Here is an 18,405-nt window from a genome sequence, read left to right as displayed (position 1 = left end):
GTGGGAGGACATGAGGCCGTTCCAGTGGAAGTAATGATAGAGTTATCAGCAGCCTGTGATGTAATGACAATAATCATCAAGCACAAGGTGTGTGACTGTACATGTGTGGATTAATGACACACTAAACTCAAAACACAAACACACACACAAAGTATAGAGGAAAGAAAGAAAGACATCAGGGAACTGCTGAGGTTCACAAACAATGAAGGACGCACAGAGAGGGAGCAACAAAACATTTAAGGTCGAGCAGCTCTTGATGGATGTTCAGCTCATGCCTTTAGACTAGGACATATAGGGATCGACCCCCCCCCTACACACACACACTTGTGTGAATCACACCCAGCCCTCGGGCTGCATGCTCCGCTCTTAATTGTAACACTAGTAAGACCTGTCTCAGTGTGCTTTATCACGTAGCCTATTCACAGCACATTTGAAACAGTCCTGTGCAGCACACAACTGGACTCAATTGTTCCAACAATTGTATATTTAACTCCTTCAATTGTGTTTCTTTTGAACATTAAGACATAAGTTATGAACAGTTCACCTAAGAATTGACTCATTTGAGAGAGATGTGCTGTCTGTTATCAGGAGGTGCTGGAGCCTGTGTTACAACAGCAGCCAGCTTAATAAACCAGACAAAGACTTGTGTTATTATTCTTCACTGAGTGGGATTTGCACTGAAGCTTTACAGAAGAATTCAAACAACAGAGAGTTTTAATGACACAATCTGTTCCTTATGAATAGGGCTGAGAAAACCGGACCCCTGACTAAACCTCAGTGTTGACCCCTGACCTCAAAAGTGTTGTTATTTTCCAGCATTTCTTTCATCTCACCATCACATGACCTCTGCAGGGACAGGATCAGTGACTTGAGTGGAATAACACAAGTAGGAAGCACATGAGACACTATTATGTCAACATCACATTAGTCGTACAGATACACAATACATGATGGTGTCATCATGCTTGGGCTTGTCTCCACAAAATGGCTGACTAACTAGTGACATACTTCCCACCGCTTCATTGAAAGGAAACTTTTCACATGCAACATGCTGTAAAATTCCACCAACAAATAGTCCCTGATGATTTAATTTTGTTTGTCTTATTCTGAAAACTTTTATACAGTTTTTTTTCTTGTGAGACAGAGAGTCAAACAACAGCTGCCAGGTCACGCTCTGTTCGGGACAACATCTCATCATGGCTGATGTCCCTTATTTACAGCAGGGAGGAAAAGTGTATTTACGATTATCCTCCCCTAAACACTGCAGGGGGACCATGTGACCGAAGTAGGGGAAAGGTAGTCGACGTGTAATCTAAACTTAGGTCAATAATGTTGACCTTATCCAGTCGGACACAGAGCCAGATAGTTGGGTCCCAAATAACTGCTCCACTGCTGCTATTTATAGCAGCTTCACAATGCCTCAGAGGCAAAACAATAGCTCCAAGGTCCAGAGCAAAAAAAAACATGGCGTGCCTGTTTTGTTTTCCAAAGTTTAATTCACAAGCATATGGATAAATACAGTAAGTTATCTTTTTCTAGTCTTGATGACGACTCCAAACTCCTTACTGTAAAGTTGTGCCATTCACCCATTCACACATCACCCACTAACTGCTGGAACAGCTGTCAGGGGCAATTTGGGGTTCAGAATCCTGCCAAAGGACACTTCAGCATGTGGAACAGGGGGACTGGGACTGAACCACCTCTGGTCAGTGGGTAACCAAGTGTACCTGCTGAGCCACAGCTGCCCAACCACTGCTGAGCTCTGGAAGAGTCTGCGGATGTTTACTGTCTTTGCTAACAATTTAATGTGTGGGGAAACTAGGGCTGGACGATATGAACAATATGTTATCAAGATAAAAATTCTTAAATCAGTCAAGTAATGTAATTTCACATTGTTATTTCTCTTTATTAATTAATTGACTGCACAATGCACAACCAATAGTTCATATAGAACTTTGGATGTATTTTCTTTGATTAAAACATACTGCAATATTCAGTTATTTCATCAGGTAAAACTGTGGCCACCATTTACTGGAAGCCTTTTACTCAACTTCCATAAACCCACACATGGCCTTTCTCAAGAAAAGTGTCACAAGTCGTCCATGTCTCATAACTCACCACTATTACTCAAATGCTGCTTACATAAAGCTCTGTGGCCCCACTCTGACATCAGGCACGCAAGTTTCCACTCGTAGTCCCATTTAAAGGACTGCTGTTAAACTGCAGCAATGACCCTGACTCTGAAACATATCAGTTCTTGATGTGTTTGTGTGGCCATGTTACTGCTGGTTCAATGAAAAACACTCCCTCAGGTTGTTCTGTGGGTCACAGTGAATGCTGGATTTTTTTATTAGCAATACAATCTGGGTCCGACTTTTGAATCCCTGAAATGAAAACTCCAAATGACTGACAATGTTAAGACAAACACACACAATATTGAGTCTTCTGGTTCCACAGTCTGTCCAGGGTTGATCTGTGTGTGTGCGTGTGTGTGTTTGTGTGATCTGCATAGTTACAAAGGAGACGTCAAACTTAAAAATATACATGAAGATGGACAATGCGTCTCCACTTCCTCCCACTACCTAGAAATGACGCCAAAATATCCTCTGCATTTAAAGCCAGAGTCTGAGCAGCAGCGTCCAGAGCCCGGAGCCACAGTATCGTGGTCCCACTGATACACATGCTCGACCAATCAGGATTCGGTCTCAGCTGTCAATCATGACATTTCCCCTTGTTTTTTAAAGCATCACATGTTCCATTTGCTTACATGGGGTTTACGACCTCTAGTGCAGCCAGCCATCAGGTAAAGATCGAGTGGCTTTGGCCTTGGGAGGTGACATGTCGTCGATCTTTATATATAGTCCATGCGTCAGGAAATCCAGGATTCAAAAGCACAAAATATTATCCATACAAGTCTATGGTGTCTGCAGCCAGGATCTAAACTTACATACATGAGATAATTTAAAACTGACGGGCCTGCAGTGAACAGAGCTGATGCTTTCTACCAGTGGCAGGCGACACAGTGGATTTCACATCTTGATATGTTCTATTAATGTTCAGCTTTGACGTTGCTGTTGTTCCTATGTCGTCCCTTTATCTCAAAGAACACGCCCTCCACGTCCAGTCGCTCTAGAGTCCCGAGCAGCTCTCTGAAATATCCTCTACAGCTTTTCTTGTGGATTTCCCATCGATGGTCGTCTGTGTCTCACTGACTTTGGCAGACAGTGGACCCGGCCTTGCCGCCTGCCGCAGCCTTCTTACGCCTCTTGTTGAGCAGGGGGTTGCTCGACGTGTCCAGATCCTTGATCTTCACCTGGTCGTAGTCCACACGCATGGTCGCTAGAGCACTGGTCATCTCTTCCTGTAAGACGAGGCAGAGGGCAAAACGTGTCAGTTCATTGACGACTACTGATAATACTATAAACATCAGGATACTAAACAGAGTTCATCTGTTATAAACTCTTTGTGACTTCTTAACCACTCTTTACCTCCATCATGGAGGTTATCTTTTCACCTCTGTTCATTTGTTAGTTTGTTGGCTAGTAAGATTACCCAAAAAAAGATTGAATGGGAACTTGGTGTAAGGACGTGGTACGGGGTCAGGAAAGAACAAATTCAATATTCGTGTGGATACAGATCAGGGGCGGATCTAGGAATTTATTATCATTTTCTTTAACATTGGGAGATAGAGTGTTTTTCAACATTTGCACTGATTTCCCAGGGCACAGTTGTTGAATCTTGATGTAAAGAATTTGGCACATTAAGGGGACTGATATCGATAAGTGTGGGCAATCAGCTGCAGTTTGCAATTTGATTGAATTGAACAGGACTGTTGGGCCCTGACACAGCTAGGTGCTCTACTGAGTGTCCTTCTAGTTTAAATGTTGCATTGCTGCTTTTACCCTCTTTCATCCACAATATTTATCTGCAGGTCTAGTGTATACACATTTTGGGAAATGTGCTAATTTAATTTCATAACAAGAATTAGATGAGGCTCTCTTGTAGGTGAAAGGAAGCTACAGACAGGATCTGACAGACTTATCTTACCAGAAAAAAACATCAACAGTCTGGCTTGGTACTGTCCTGTCAGTGTCTGTAATCAAGTTATGTATTATTTTACCTGGTAACCTTCAGGATGTTACGGCTCCTGGCCAAGAAATGGACTGCACAGGACTTCTGCTAAAAAACTGTTTTTTTCACTTTGGTTTTTGCACTTATTGGTATTTGCAAATATCAAATGAGATAAGATATAATATATTATTTAATGAGCATAAGACATGTAGGTTTGTGGATTGTGTTATCTTTGGCCAGAGCCATATGAGCCGTGTTCAGTCTTTATGAGACTGACTAATGGCTTTATCTTTCATATACATGATTACAAGTGGCTCTTAAACACCCGACTCTTGGCTAGAGAGGGAAAACACAAAGTGTATCAACTAAAACGTCAGACTGATCCTATGAGCGCTGTCTAATAGTCACACTAATTTCCCGGATCATTTGTTGTGCACAGAAACATAAACAAAGGTGGAGAGGGCAGTAAAAAACCTGTCTGGCAACAATCTTTGCACGTTTAAACAGGGGAAAGGTCAGGTCATCACTGTGCGTGGAACTGGAGCCGAAACAGGCTTCAGACCACGAAGAATGTATTGAAACATCAGAGGACAGGTCTGCAAACTGGTGCTTGGTGCTACAGCCAGGAAAAGATCCACGCTCTAACTCCTAATTCTTTACTGCGCATGACTGGAGGCCACTTCTTGGTCATGATCTCTGCAGAAACACTAACACGTCTTGGCTTTGCGAAGTGGTGGTTCGCGAGTGCAATCTCAGAAAGTTGGCGTATTGTGTTCCTATCATTCTGCAGAAAGTTATTTTCATTACTTATCATCACTCATTCGCTTGTTCATCTGTTGTGAAGGAATGTCCTATTTTACTCTTGATTTTTATTCACATTTGATTGTTGAAAAACATTGAAAAAATATGGGATTTCCTAACCCACACGTTTTGTCCAGTAGTGGAGAGTTAACCTCAATGTGACTTGATGTGAGCAAACAAATGCCATTGTGTAAATAGGAAAAAGAGCTGGGAAGAGCAGCACAGTACAGCTCAGCTCTTCTATGTGTTTGTGTGTGTGATTCAGATGGTTTAAATCTGGGTTAGTGTTTAGGTAAGTGTTAAGGTAAGGCAAGTAGTAACTTCAGGTAAGGTTATAATAGTAAGAGTAAGGAAATCAATGTTAGTTAATAAAATGTTCTCTGAAGGCATGGAGTTATATTGTGTACGAGTATGTGAGTGTGTGAGTGTGTGTGTGTGTGTGTGTGTGTGTGTGTTAAACTGAAATAACTTTTAAAACAGACCAGACTGTGACCATTGCTTCCCTCTGGTGGCCATCAGGGAATCATCACAGTTGTGCTACACACAAATCTTGAAAGATTTGAATTAGTTTCATTCATGAAACGTTTCTGTGTTGACAGACTGTGTGTCCCTCACTGATTTGCTATTTGATGTGGTAATTTCTAAAATCATTAAAGGGTAATTTGGTAATTTTACACATGAACGGGGCAAACTGGATTCAAACCGCCGAACTTCTGGTTTTAGGACGACCCGCAGTATCCCCTGAACCACAGATGTCCTGAAAGCATTGTTAACCAGAGGAGTGGAGATTAAAAGATAAGGACATGCAGGGACTAGTGACAGATGTTCTCAAGTTGAATTATGGGAAATTTGGAGTCCGACCCATTTCTTTTGTCTGTTGTGAGGCCATGAATGTTATGGAAGTGCAGCACTGAATTACTGGAATACAATCAGTAGAAGATTGTGATGTCAACATGTGACCAGAGGGGGTCAGTGTTAATCTGCCTCTGACCTTCACGTCCTCCCACATCTCTCTGTCTTCGGTGAGGACCCGGGTGGTGTGCAGAGGAGTGGAGGGGACCACCATCGACTGCTGTGGAGAGCAAAGACAGAGGACAGATGAAGATATGAGCAAATATTTGCACTGGCCGACAAGACGCAGAACAGGAAGTATCCAAGGACACACAGATACTCACATTGATCCAGGGGTGGTTCATGAACTGAACGATGGTCATTCTCTCAGTAGGGTCTGTTTTCAAGAGCTGGTGAATCAGATCTTTAGCTGGAAGAGAAAATTCAATGTAATGATCATTATATTATTAGTAGCGAGGCTCCGACACATGCAAATCCTGTGTCTTGTTAAACTGTTCCTGGTCTCAGGGACCGACTGGCCTACTTACACAGCCAAGAGGATTATTGAAAAGGGCAAGAGGGGGAAAATAGAAATGTGCCTGTGTGTACATGCACTGTTGTTGTCTTTAGGCCAGAGGAGAACACAAGGAGGCTGCTGTCTCTTTAAAACATTTCTAAGAGGAGTCAGGGCTCGATCATTTGTTAAAGGCGTTTGAAGTTCCAAACTCCAGGAGTTAATGAGTCCCTGTTTACCTAGAGTATGTTTTAACTGTGTTTATACCGACTGCAGGCAGGTACACACACAGACGAAATGAAGGCATTGCAGCACTAAGATTTAAACTGACTTGTTAAAAGCAAACTGCTGTGTCCCCCCCACATGACGTGATATTGTCAACCGGCCGCAGCTGATCACATACTGAGGTTTTCTTTAAGAGAACAATTCTGAATGGGCGCTATATGGTCCTGTGGTTGACTGTGGCACTGTGAGTATCACACTAATGTCACTGATGCAGATACTGTGCATGCGACAACACTGTTCCCATGTCAGTCAGCCATCTTCAACACTTTCAGTCTCGTCAGATTATTTTAAATAAAAAATACTGGGTGAAAGATGAAATATCAACATTCCTCTTTTCCAGCTGTTAAACCACCAAAGTGTGGATGAGCTGGACTGATTTGAGCAACAGCTCAGAGAGGAACAACAAGCATTTATTGTACTTTCAGGTATTAGCATTGAAAAGGCCTTTGTGTGTAGGTTTCTTTAGACATTCCCACCTTCCTGTGACACCTCAGCCCACTCTGGTTTGGGGAACTCGTACTGGCCCATTCTGATCCTCCTCTTCATCCCCGGTGAGATTGCCTGACCCGTGTTGGAGTAAAATGGAGGAAAGCCGCACAGCCTGCAGAGGGACAAATGGTTTGAATGAATCCGTATGCTGAGTACATTATACATATGTGCTCCACCCAACTACACACAGTACTCACAGGATGTACATGATGACGCCCAGAGACCACATGTCACATGACTTGTCATATTTCTCCGGACCTAAAACCTCAGGAGCTTATTATGGACACACACGCACGCACGCACACACACACACACACACACACACACACACACACACACACACACACACACACACACACACACACACACACACACACACACACACACATTAAGTTTCTACAGTATGGCAAAAACGACTCATACATATAGCTGAACCATAGCATATGACACTTTCTTCCTGATCCCTCTACAAACACCCGATCTATATAATCACCGGTCAATATCAAAATGCAACATACCAACATAGTACGGTGTATAACAGGGGGTCTGGAGTGGATTGTGCAGCGTGGTCTCCTTAGCGAAGCCAAAGTCTGTCAGTTTGAGGACCGCGTTTTTCTCTTTGGTTGTGTACAGCAGGTTCTCTGGCTGGAGAAAGGAAGACATGTCAACGTTTCCTGATCATATTCATTGGGAGTGAGGTGCTTGATCTCTATCTCTGTGCACCTTTATGTCTCTGTGTGCGATGTTGAAGTCGTGGAGGAACTGGATGGCCGTGCTCATGTCCCTCATGATCTCAGATGCCTCTGGGAAGAAAAGAGGAAGAAACAAAAATCTCTCAAACCAGAAGCATTTCCATTATCGCACAACAGGAGAAACAAGCTTCTAATTTTGCCCCCTTGTTTAACTTTCCTGTATGAGTGTTAAAAAATGGTTGACTGATTGTGCATTCTTCCTTTCGGACATTTATGTGGGCAGAATCCATCCCTCTATCTGTCCTCACCTTTCTCAGTGAAGGCCTGGTCTCCTCTGGCCTGGATTCGGCTGAACAGCTCTCCTCCCTCCATACTGGAGACAAAATAATGAGCTTAGAAAATCAGAGCCACAATAAAGCATCACAGTGACAGTATGACAGGGAAACCTCACAGCTTTGGAATAGAGAAAAGTAAATGAGATGATAAAACCATAGACATTAAGCTTAACGTAAAGTCAATCCACAGGCTATCTCTGTCCCATTCATTCACAATACAACTCTTCCCTCCGCTTCTTATCAGCTGACTTGTGGGTGTTTACAGTGATCCAATCAGATTTTGCCATGATCTCCCTCACTCATGATTGGCCTATTGTCATTGCTGCCAAAATTTGAATCTCCTCTTCTCTCGCTTTAAGCTTTCATTTCCGTGATTTGCTGTGACCTCAATCACCTCCAGTCTACATGTCTGAGAACCTTCTCTTCATCCCATCAACCACCACCAGTGTCTAGTCCCTGGACGGGTTTCCAATACTACACACCTCCATGCCGTTTTTTAACCTTGATGACATCTGTGGGGTCGAAACGCGCAATAGTATAATTTATTTAACACATCAAATTTTCCTATTGTTTGTCATGGCAAACATTTTTATTTTTCCATGCAAGTCTTACCTGATTGAAAAGACACAACGTTACTCACATAGAATAACAACTAACAAATACTGGATAATAAGAAGTTCTGTTAGAGCTTCAAATTTCAAAGTGCTTTACAGAAACCTTTCAGTTGTTGTCAAATGGAAATCAAAAGTGAAACTGAAATTCTAAAAATACAAAGTGTGAGTTGTCCTTACACAATGGAAAAGAGGAAGATGCGAGTACAGAAATCATCTCATCCAAAATAACCTGTAGGACTTACATGAAAAACACAGTAGTTCAAACAAACTGATATGACGGTTATCTGTCTCCTCTGCCGTCTCATTCATTTAGGTTTGTTTGCAACACAATAAATTAACTCAACAACGATATAGATATACAATATATAATGTGTTTTTTATTCTAAATTCCTCTCATAAATGAAGCTATTTTGATCAAATCCTACGTGACACCACCATGATGTCTGTTTCAGAATCACATCTTGACAAGAACCCATCAAACAGTTGTCTGAAAGTCCCATCCAGCCCCCACACTCACCAGTCACTGTGGCATGGCATGGATGTGGTTTATGTGAATAAAGTAAGAACGGACTTTTTGTGGTCTGTGAGTAAACAGATGAACAGAGATTGGAGGCAGACACACACACACACACACACACACCCACATACACACTCTCATAAACACAAAGTCACCACAGATAGAACAAAACAAACGGCTTCTGTGTTATAAATGTGACGATGAGAATTATTTAGTCACTGTTTAAAATTCCAATGAAGAGGACACAGTGACGTTTCTGTGGTGTCAAGTTTCTCTGAATTATTGTGTTTTTCCCCTTTAACAAGTTGTGATGAGGAGCAATAAAAGGTCCAGAGTTCAACTACGTGTGTGGACGTCATAGCACGCACCATCCCCAGTGCAACCCTGGACTTAACCTGATTCTAACCTGAACCCTGAAATCAAACCTTAACACTTGGTCAGCCCTGTGAGGTGCAGGGGACAGGAAGGAGCAAATTCTCCTCATATCATCACAAATATGTGTCCACACAACCAAAGAAAGACATGTATACACACACACACACACACACACACACACACACACACACACACACACACACACACACACACACACACACACACACACACACACACACACACACACACACACACACACACACACACACACACACACACACACACATGCAAGTCATACAGGGTATTATTGCGAACACTTTATCAGGACTCATGAAGCCCAGATGGAATCATGCGTCTCTATCACACCATCTGTGCCGACGTCTTCACTTTGTCAGTTTTGACCTTTAGCATGGAGGAAAGTTCTGTCCTCTGTCACACAGAGTTTATATTTTGTCAGATAACACACACACACGATCAATTTGTGTGAAAACCCGCAGAACATGTTTGCAGTTATTATCGAGATATATTTTATTGAGAGGTAATTTTACTACATCATCTCTGGGTTATTATGCTTAGATGACCTTTTAATCTTACCAGTCACTGGGCTTGTAACAAAAAATCCTTTCAAATCCACTTTCAAGTTTTTATGATTTCATTAGACACAGGGGGAATCAATTTCATCTGAAAACCAACACAAAATATCAACTCGAGAAATATACAGAGGAACATGTTACTGAGGAGAATGTTCAGATCGGCCCTGATGTGTGATCTGGTCTTATGTGAATCTTACCACTCCATGACGATGAGCAGGCATTTTTTCCCATGATGCATGTTTTCGTACAGGTTGAGGATGCGGACAATGTACGGCCCTCCTGACACTCGCCAGTGAAGCTCCACTTCTCGTCTGGCTTTGGGGCTGTCGTACAGAATCTGGATGAAGAGACGCAGAAAGAGCGATGAATACATAACCAATTTGTGATTTATATAAAAAATATACTTCCAGTGTCTGGCAGGATGCTCAATTGTACACCGCTCAAATATCATTGTTCGTTTCACTTTTGATAGAATAATCAATGGAATAATCATCTCTGAATTTTCATTCAGAGCATGAATCACAGAATCCATAATGGAACATTAAGCATCAGTTAAATGATCTTATATGACATTTTGAAGACAAATTAAGTTTCATTAATTGCAAATGTCAGTTAAAGCTGTAATGATTATTCAATGAATCCACTTGAGAATACTGTAAGCTATTTTCATATAATCCCTTATAAAATATTGTAAAATTTTGGACTGCTAGTGGGACAGATAAGACAATTGCATGCTGTTCATATTTCGTGCCTTCACAGTACGGTCCGGTTCAAGTTTAACCCGGGCCAAGAATTCCCTCAGTCTCTATACCGAATTCTGAACTACAGATCTTTTTAGAATGTATAAATAGCCTATCTGACATCACTAAATGGATGATTATTTCTAAATTAATGTTTCAAAGAGCAGGGAGAGTGTATGTTTTCGGTTTTACAGCAATCGTTTTTGGAGAAAAATATCTGCAATCACGTCGTGTCCTGGGTTAGGGTTAGCAGCCTTAATGATTTGAATATATTGTATTGAAAGGGAGAATGGCAAGAACATTCTGGAACATTCTGGAACTGTGATAACTTATTAAATAACCATGTATAACCATTATAACCGTTAGAACTGAGTCACTCAAATGACATTTTCCACTGACATCCTGACTTCAACTTGATGTGGAAGTCAGGACCGACTGACTGTATTGTTTTTTTATATAAATGTCTTCATCGAAGGGACTGTAATCAGAGATTCCCTCCATGTTGTCTTCCTGCTCTGACGCATCCTCCTCCAAATCACTCTCTGCTTCCACATCTTGGAAGATCCGATCGTGGGCCTCTGGCACAGTTTGTCTGGCTGCCATAACCTCACTGAAATGGCAGCTCACTTACCTTTATCATCTTGTGACATCTTTATAATATTTAACTTTTTGTGCATTTTGGGTCACTTTAATATCTTTCAAATTTCAATTAATATAATGACATTTAGGGTGTTTTTTCTATTGTCAAATGTCGAAACAGGTCAAATTTGGGTTCATTATGCACACAAATCTTAATTTTTCCATATTAAATAGTAGAAAGATTTATTACATTAATTAAGAAATTAATCTGTAGATTCATAAAAAATTAAAATGATTGTTCGTTGTCTTAATGTCAATATAAGAAAGCAAGATATTTATTAATACTATTAATAATTTCAGCTATATCACTAAGACTAACCCTAACCCCATTTTCCAAAGTGTTTTCCCCAAAACTAAACATTTTAGTGATAACATCAGGTGTAGTTGAGCTATTTGTTGTTAAAATTAGAGGCTGATCTGTAAACAGAAGAGGCAAAGTTAAAAAATAGATTTGGCTTGCAATTTGTTCATATGAAGAACTTGTATAAGCGCCATTAACAATCTGAGCGCCATCTGAACAATGATACAAATTTGAAAGACATGAAGTTGAAATCAAATACTGATGAGGGCCGTCAAAGGGATGACCTTCAGGAAAGCCCTGTACACCTGTGTGAACCAGTCTTTCTTGCGGAAGCTGGAAGTTGTGTCCAATTAAACGACTTCACTCATCAAAACACTGCTGGACAACAATAAAACCCAGCTAGAACTAAACCTTTCTGTTTGTTTGCTCATAACTCGAGGACAGGTCCCTGACCATGGAAAAGTAATAACCACTGAGCCCCACACAGGAGTACTGTATTTCAGATACTCACTCTTATCTAATACCACAGAAATATGGACTATACCTGTGTTGTACTGCACAGTAAGGGGTGTTAAAGCATCAATACAGTAAATTGAGCACAAACAGCAGCTTGGCCACAAAACAGGATGTGTGTTTGACATAAGGCAGATGATACACACAATTTGGCACAGGTCAACTATGGAGACATTACACAAATACGTTGTTTCCTGGATACTCACTCTAACCCTAACCACTGACCCAAAAATCAATCTTGCTTTCAACTGGGGACATGGTTTATGTCCCTATTTGGACAAGCCGTCCCCAAAAGACAGCCAGTGACGACACACACACACACAGCAGGTGGCAGACCTTGACATAGCACATGTTTTCAGTCAGTGTGTATTTCTGGACGTGACAGTGATGAAGTGATTTCCTGCTGTTCACAAGGCTGGTCTGCTCAAAGAGCCATCCTGGTTCACAATCACACAGAGAGGCTGACTGACTCATCGATGTATAACAGAAACACAAACATACACACACACACATCGAATATTTGTTTGTGTAGCAGGTGCCTTGACTGATCCAAGTTGTTATTAGAGAAAAAATCTTCAGATTCAGTTGTTTGTGTGGAAATGAAATTACTTTTGTGTCTCCAGGAAACTCCAAGTGTCAGAAATAACTCCTCCAAACTGTGATGGTGTGTTTCACTCACTGATGATAAAGAGGAAGTGAGGAGTTCAGAGAACAGCAGGGTGTTGAAAGTAGAAGTTGAGGGTTTCCGGTGACTGACTCTTCTGATCTGCTACTACGTTTGTTCTATTTCATTCAGCGTCACCCACTGAACTCGGTGGGCAGGTTTGCTTCTGATCGGCCGTTTATAGCTTCATGACTTTAATCAGAGCAGACAGCTTGTGAGCCGGCTCCCTTCATTTCCTGGAGTGAAATTGAATTGGCCGTAATAAAAGAAGTCCGTGTGGATTGAACACATATAAAACACAAGGGGGAAGATGGAGACAGGATTGTGTGAATGATGCATTTAGTTAATCTGATGGACTTTGGATTCTTATGTGAGGCCTCATCATGGAGGATGAATGCACGCTAATGGATTACCTGATCTAAACCAATCAACCTCACCCAACACTGCTCCAAACCAATCAGATCTCTGTCCATAGAGGCTGCTGCAACACACACACACACACTCACACACACTCACACACACTCACACATACACACACATCTGATAATGTGCTCAGTTTAACAGCACATGACCTCTCAGCAGAATCACTCTCTGCTCATACATCAAAGTGCTCTAGTTAATCAATAATAGGAATTATAGCAACTTAATAAAAACACTAACATATCACGGCTCCTTTTGAGAATCTGATTTACAAGCAGATAAAGAATCTACAGCCATACCAGCAGCTCTGACAAAGCTTGCAGCTAAATGCTAATGCCATCAGGCGAACAGTGACCATATGTTAACTATGTCAGTTTAGCTCGTCAGCATGCTAGCATTGTTATTAATTATCTCAGTAAGATTCATCCCCCGGGCTCCATAGGTCTCTGTATATTTCATTGTAATATCTCCGATAGATGTTAAGATATTTCAGTGGTGGACCAATCAACAGTGCTCTCCCCTGTAGAGCCATGCTTCAAGCATACATTTATATGATACGCATGTTTACTTATATACTCATTAATATAGCGAACTTTTTCTTAAAATACGTATATTCGTCTGCAAGCTGTCTTCCAATAAAAATAATAACTAAAAAGTTTGATGAAGCCTGGGGTCAAGGGAGTTGTCTTCGCTATGAAAATATATGTGACACCACTCCCAAATCCTGTTTACAGATGAGATGGTGTGTTTCATTCAAATTCCGCAGCAATCGTGATTTAATACCAATTTAGTGACCAATAAAAACAGTGGAAGGAAAAAACAGCCGACTGGTTAACTGGCAGTTTGTTTTACCTTCGTCATACGTTGTTTGCACCAGAAGCAGAGAAGGGAAAAGCCACAGGTAAAGAGGATATGACTCAATTAAAAGGCGACCAAATGGAAACGTCCCATTAGCTCAAATCCAATTGGGGATTTCTCTGGGTTTGAACATTGTTGAATATACTTTGAATAATAAGTCCACAAGTCAACACAATATATAGGTCTGGCCATTTCTAGATTTTATGTGAGGAAGTGTTAAATATACTTGGCATATTTATCTTTATACAACCAAAATATCAGAAACCCACCATCACACCTGATGCACCACAATCTTTAAATTCAAGTGAGAAAACACCCAAAACCCATTTTTGTATAGATTTTCCATGACCTCACACACTGTAGTTAACACAAAACCTTGAGAGTGAAATTGTTACTGAACGTCCCTGCAGGACAATAAGAACATAAAAGTCTCTCCAGGGCTGTTAAGCTGACCAGAGAGCAGGAGTGATTTGTACCAACACAACTTTCAGCTCTTTTGAATACAACAGAGATCCTCAGCCTCAAAGGTTACTGAAGTTAGAAATTAAGATCGGACACACTGGTCCGAGACCACCTCCTCAAAGCTTCAGGACTGCAGCACGTTTCCTCGGGGCTACACTCCAAGCAGATAATGGGCTTGAATTGCACAACAGCTGAGGCCTAAGAGTCATTGTAGACCTATAAGCCCCAAACCTCTGAGACTGATTAACTTGTTTAAAGCACCGGCTGCCTGGAGCGAGCCTAAAAACCTCTTCCATGCAGGGTCAGACCAAACCACTCGGAATTATAAGGACATTGTGGTCCCTGTGAGGAAACCCAGACGTGTCCCTCTCATACCAGTGGGCAGACCACAAAGGTGAACATACACAAACACTGAATGGAAATTTTTTGCTTCGAGTGGCCTTCTCACAGACCTTTAGCTTATACACATAACTTGAAGACACTTGAGAAACTAAAATGGAACAATCGTCTGCCAAATCCATGCACGGAGTATTTAGAAGTTATGGTAGATCTGGAGACATCTATCAAGCACCACCAGGTTCTCAGGGCCCACCTCTCCTCCCTGGACTAATCAGTCAAATCCCAGTTAAAAGAAACCTAACGGCTGTAGCTGAATCACATTAAACGGATGGCTCGCCTCCCGCTCGGCTGCAAAGTGGATTAAACCTATATCCATTTATAACGTTCAGTGCTCAGAGCAACACTTAATGAAAATGCCAGTGGTTAAATCCCCACACACCCCCACCCCTCCGAATCCAACACTCTCGGTTATTTCTCTCTGCTTTCTATTTGCCTTGAGATCAAAATAAAGCAACAATACTTTGTCTTGAAAAAGTCACCTGGTCCAGTGAAATCCGATTTACACACAGACCAACAAAGATGCCAGCAAAAGGTACTTGAGCCACTGACTTGTGATGTCATCAGTGTTTCCTTTGTCATCTCTACATCATGTTCAGGTTCAGAGGCGGAGTGCGGTGGGTTTGTGGAGTTCTCTCTCTAAGATGGGATCACTGTGACCCACCCACCGTTTGTCAAGCACCAGGTGCTGCTGTTATGGACACAGTCAGAAGTCACATGGTTTCACAGAGAAGCATTTTCACAGAATAAATTCTGACAAACAAACGTTTCTTACACAAGTCGTTGTATCATGTGGTAGCACGTAGCTAAACCTCTTGTTTTCTATGGCATAAGTTGTTGTCTCTGAGCTGTCATGAGATGAAGTGTGTGATTGTTTCCCTCTCTGACGTGATGCCACCTCTCCCTCTCCTCTACCTCTTTGCCCATACATCTTTTCTCTGTGACTTGCATTGGTCTCATGCACTTTAGCTCTCGTTCTCTTCTTGCGTCATGTCTTCCTATCCCAGGTTTTGTCACCTCAGCTCCTGATGGATTACTGTAAGCCAGTAAATCTCTCTCAGTCCGTCGCCCAGTGGTGACAGGTGACAGCCATGATGACCCGCACGTGCACACTTGCCTGCATGTGTGTGTGTGTGTGTGTGTGAAGGTGAGTTTCGACTATTTCCAGCATAAGGTGTCACCCTCCAAATCTGTGAGACAGTGTAGCATATCAGCGGATGGGCAGCCGCGCAACTCGTAACATTCTTGTGAACTTCCGAGAAGCACAGCTGGCATTCAGCTCGCTCACATGAAAAACACGGTGAGAAGCGGGCACACACACACACACACACACACACACACACACACAGCCAGATACATGTGCCCGACTACCAGTCAGAAATACACACACATATACAGGCGGCTCTAGTGTTGAGTCTGTGACACAAATCTGCCCTCATCAAAGGTCAAAGTTCTCAAAGATGGCAACAGTTTCCAACTCTTAAAGGGATAGTTCACTTAAAAATGAAAATTCACTTATTATCTACTCACCACTATGGCGATGGAGGGGTGGGTGAAGTGAAGTAGGAAGATATCTGAGCACATTTAGGCAAAAACATGATGTAATCTACCTTGTTTTACTTGGATGACACCACACGAGCAGTATGGACACACGTTGTGTTTTACTATTGTTTTATTACGTCTGAAGTGTATGTCGCCATTGACTTACATTGTATCAGATTCAGCTGCTACAAAGTTTACCCCGAGACTCCTAAAGGGTTTTATGGACTTAAACACTTCACCCACCCTTCCATCTGCATCGTGGTGAAGGAGGGAATTTAATTTTTTGTGTGATCAATTCCTTTAACAACAAAAGCCAATAGCCTTTTTGTACTGATCTTAATATTCATAAACCCTCATATGTAACTGTTACAATTCAAAGTTAAACTGGTGATCTAAATTGAAACAAAATGCATATAGAGATATGCCCAAAACATGATCCTACTGGACTGTGAGTGTCTTTTGTATCTGTAATCTGATTAGAAAAGTCTGTAACAGGCTGTGTGTGAAGTGGAAGGTGACTCCTCTACCTTCAGAGCGCACTTCTGTCCTGTCTTCTTGTTGAAGCACTCCAGCACTTTGCCATTGATCCCTAAACCCAGGACCTGAGAGGAGATTTTATAATCGTCCGTCACTGCATGGCGCTTTATCTCCAGTTTGGGCTCGCCGGGCAGGGGGAAGTGAGGGAACTCGGTGCCCGGGTCCGTCCTGCCAGCGGCGGACACCTCCTGCTGCTTGTGATCGGGCTCGTCCGCCGGGGAGTCCGGCTCTGCCTCAGCAATCGGCGCTTGAATCGGTTTATCCGGTCGCTCCTTTCCGTTTCCATTCTGCAGCATGGCTGGTCTCACCGGCGTGTGGTCACCGGCCGAGTTCGGGAAGTGAACGCGGTGAGTGATTCACCGAAGCGAGGTGATGACTCCAGACAGCTGCGCTCCGGTAACTGCGTAAAGCGGAGGAATCCTGTGGTGCGTCCGCGCGCCGGAGCCCCTGGAACGTCTCCGCTCAGTAAATCCCACACTGGTTCTAAAGTCAGGCTTTTTTCAAACTATCTGTACAACACACACTTCATTCGCAGGGAAACTACACATGGATTAATATGTCCCTATCGCGCTGTCCACGTTACAGTCCAGAGAAACCCAGATAATCCCGCACATCAGAATGAGAGAAAGTAAAGTCCAGTCAGAGAGATGTCTGCTCGCTGTAGGGATGACAGGCTGAGTCCTTCTGATTCACATGGCCACTCACTGTCACTTTTCGTACAAGCACCACCCTCCTTCAGTCAAGTCATTTCTCTCAAATGGACCCGTAGGGCCGCCTTAAAGGAGCAGACCGTGAATGTGCAGTAGTTCAGTGGTCAGAGGAGAAGGAGAGGAGGGGTTTTAGCTGGAGAGTAGAACTTGTTTTAGTCCTAAAGAGTAACTTAACTTTATCTTAAAAATACACTAACAGATTTCCAGCAAAGCAATAGAAGATAAACTTGAATTTCACTCAGTAGAGAGCAAACCCCTGCCGAGGGTCAACAGCACCCTCAGGGAGCCACATTTAGAGTCACTATATCTGGATGTATACTTGGATCTACACCAAATTGCACACACTCATACATATCAGTCCCATCAAACATATCACGATGGTTCTTTTATTTCAAAATTGTCTCTAAGAAATCAAGGAAAAAAATTCCTTATAGCATGATGCAAGATAAAGTGATACAAAAATTCATCCAAAAATGTCAGGAATTCTTCCTTGAGCCACGCCCCAC

General features: G+C 42.2%; 1 protein-coding gene across 1 annotated transcript; it reads right to left on the bottom strand.

The window, feature by feature from the left end:
* Window positions 1–2,313: 2,313 nt before the first annotated feature.
* On the bottom strand, window positions 2,314–17,950 carry mapkapk3 (MAPK activated protein kinase 3). The gene is made up of 10 exons (XM_053412412.1): window positions 17,180–17,950; window positions 10,315–10,454; window positions 7,992–8,056; window positions 7,715–7,794; window positions 7,510–7,636; window positions 7,189–7,264; window positions 6,979–7,103; window positions 6,048–6,133; window positions 5,864–5,944; window positions 2,314–3,361 (listed from the first exon to the last, which is right to left on the bottom strand). The coding sequence occupies exons 1-10, from the start codon at window positions 17,483–17,485 to the stop codon at window positions 3,206–3,208; spliced, it is 1,242 nt and encodes a 413-aa protein (XP_053268387.1). The 5' UTR covers window positions 17,486–17,950; the 3' UTR covers window positions 2,314–3,205.
* Between the last annotated feature and the right edge of the window lie 455 nt (window positions 17,951–18,405).

The sequence above is a fragment of the Pleuronectes platessa genome, chromosome 2 (assembly GCF_947347685.1).
Source record: "Pleuronectes platessa chromosome 2, fPlePla1.1, whole genome shotgun sequence".
Taxonomy (NCBI): domain Eukaryota; kingdom Metazoa; phylum Chordata; class Actinopteri; order Pleuronectiformes; family Pleuronectidae; genus Pleuronectes; species Pleuronectes platessa.
Note: the sequence above shows the minus strand (reverse complement) of the source record. Positions and strands in the feature narration are given on the sequence as shown.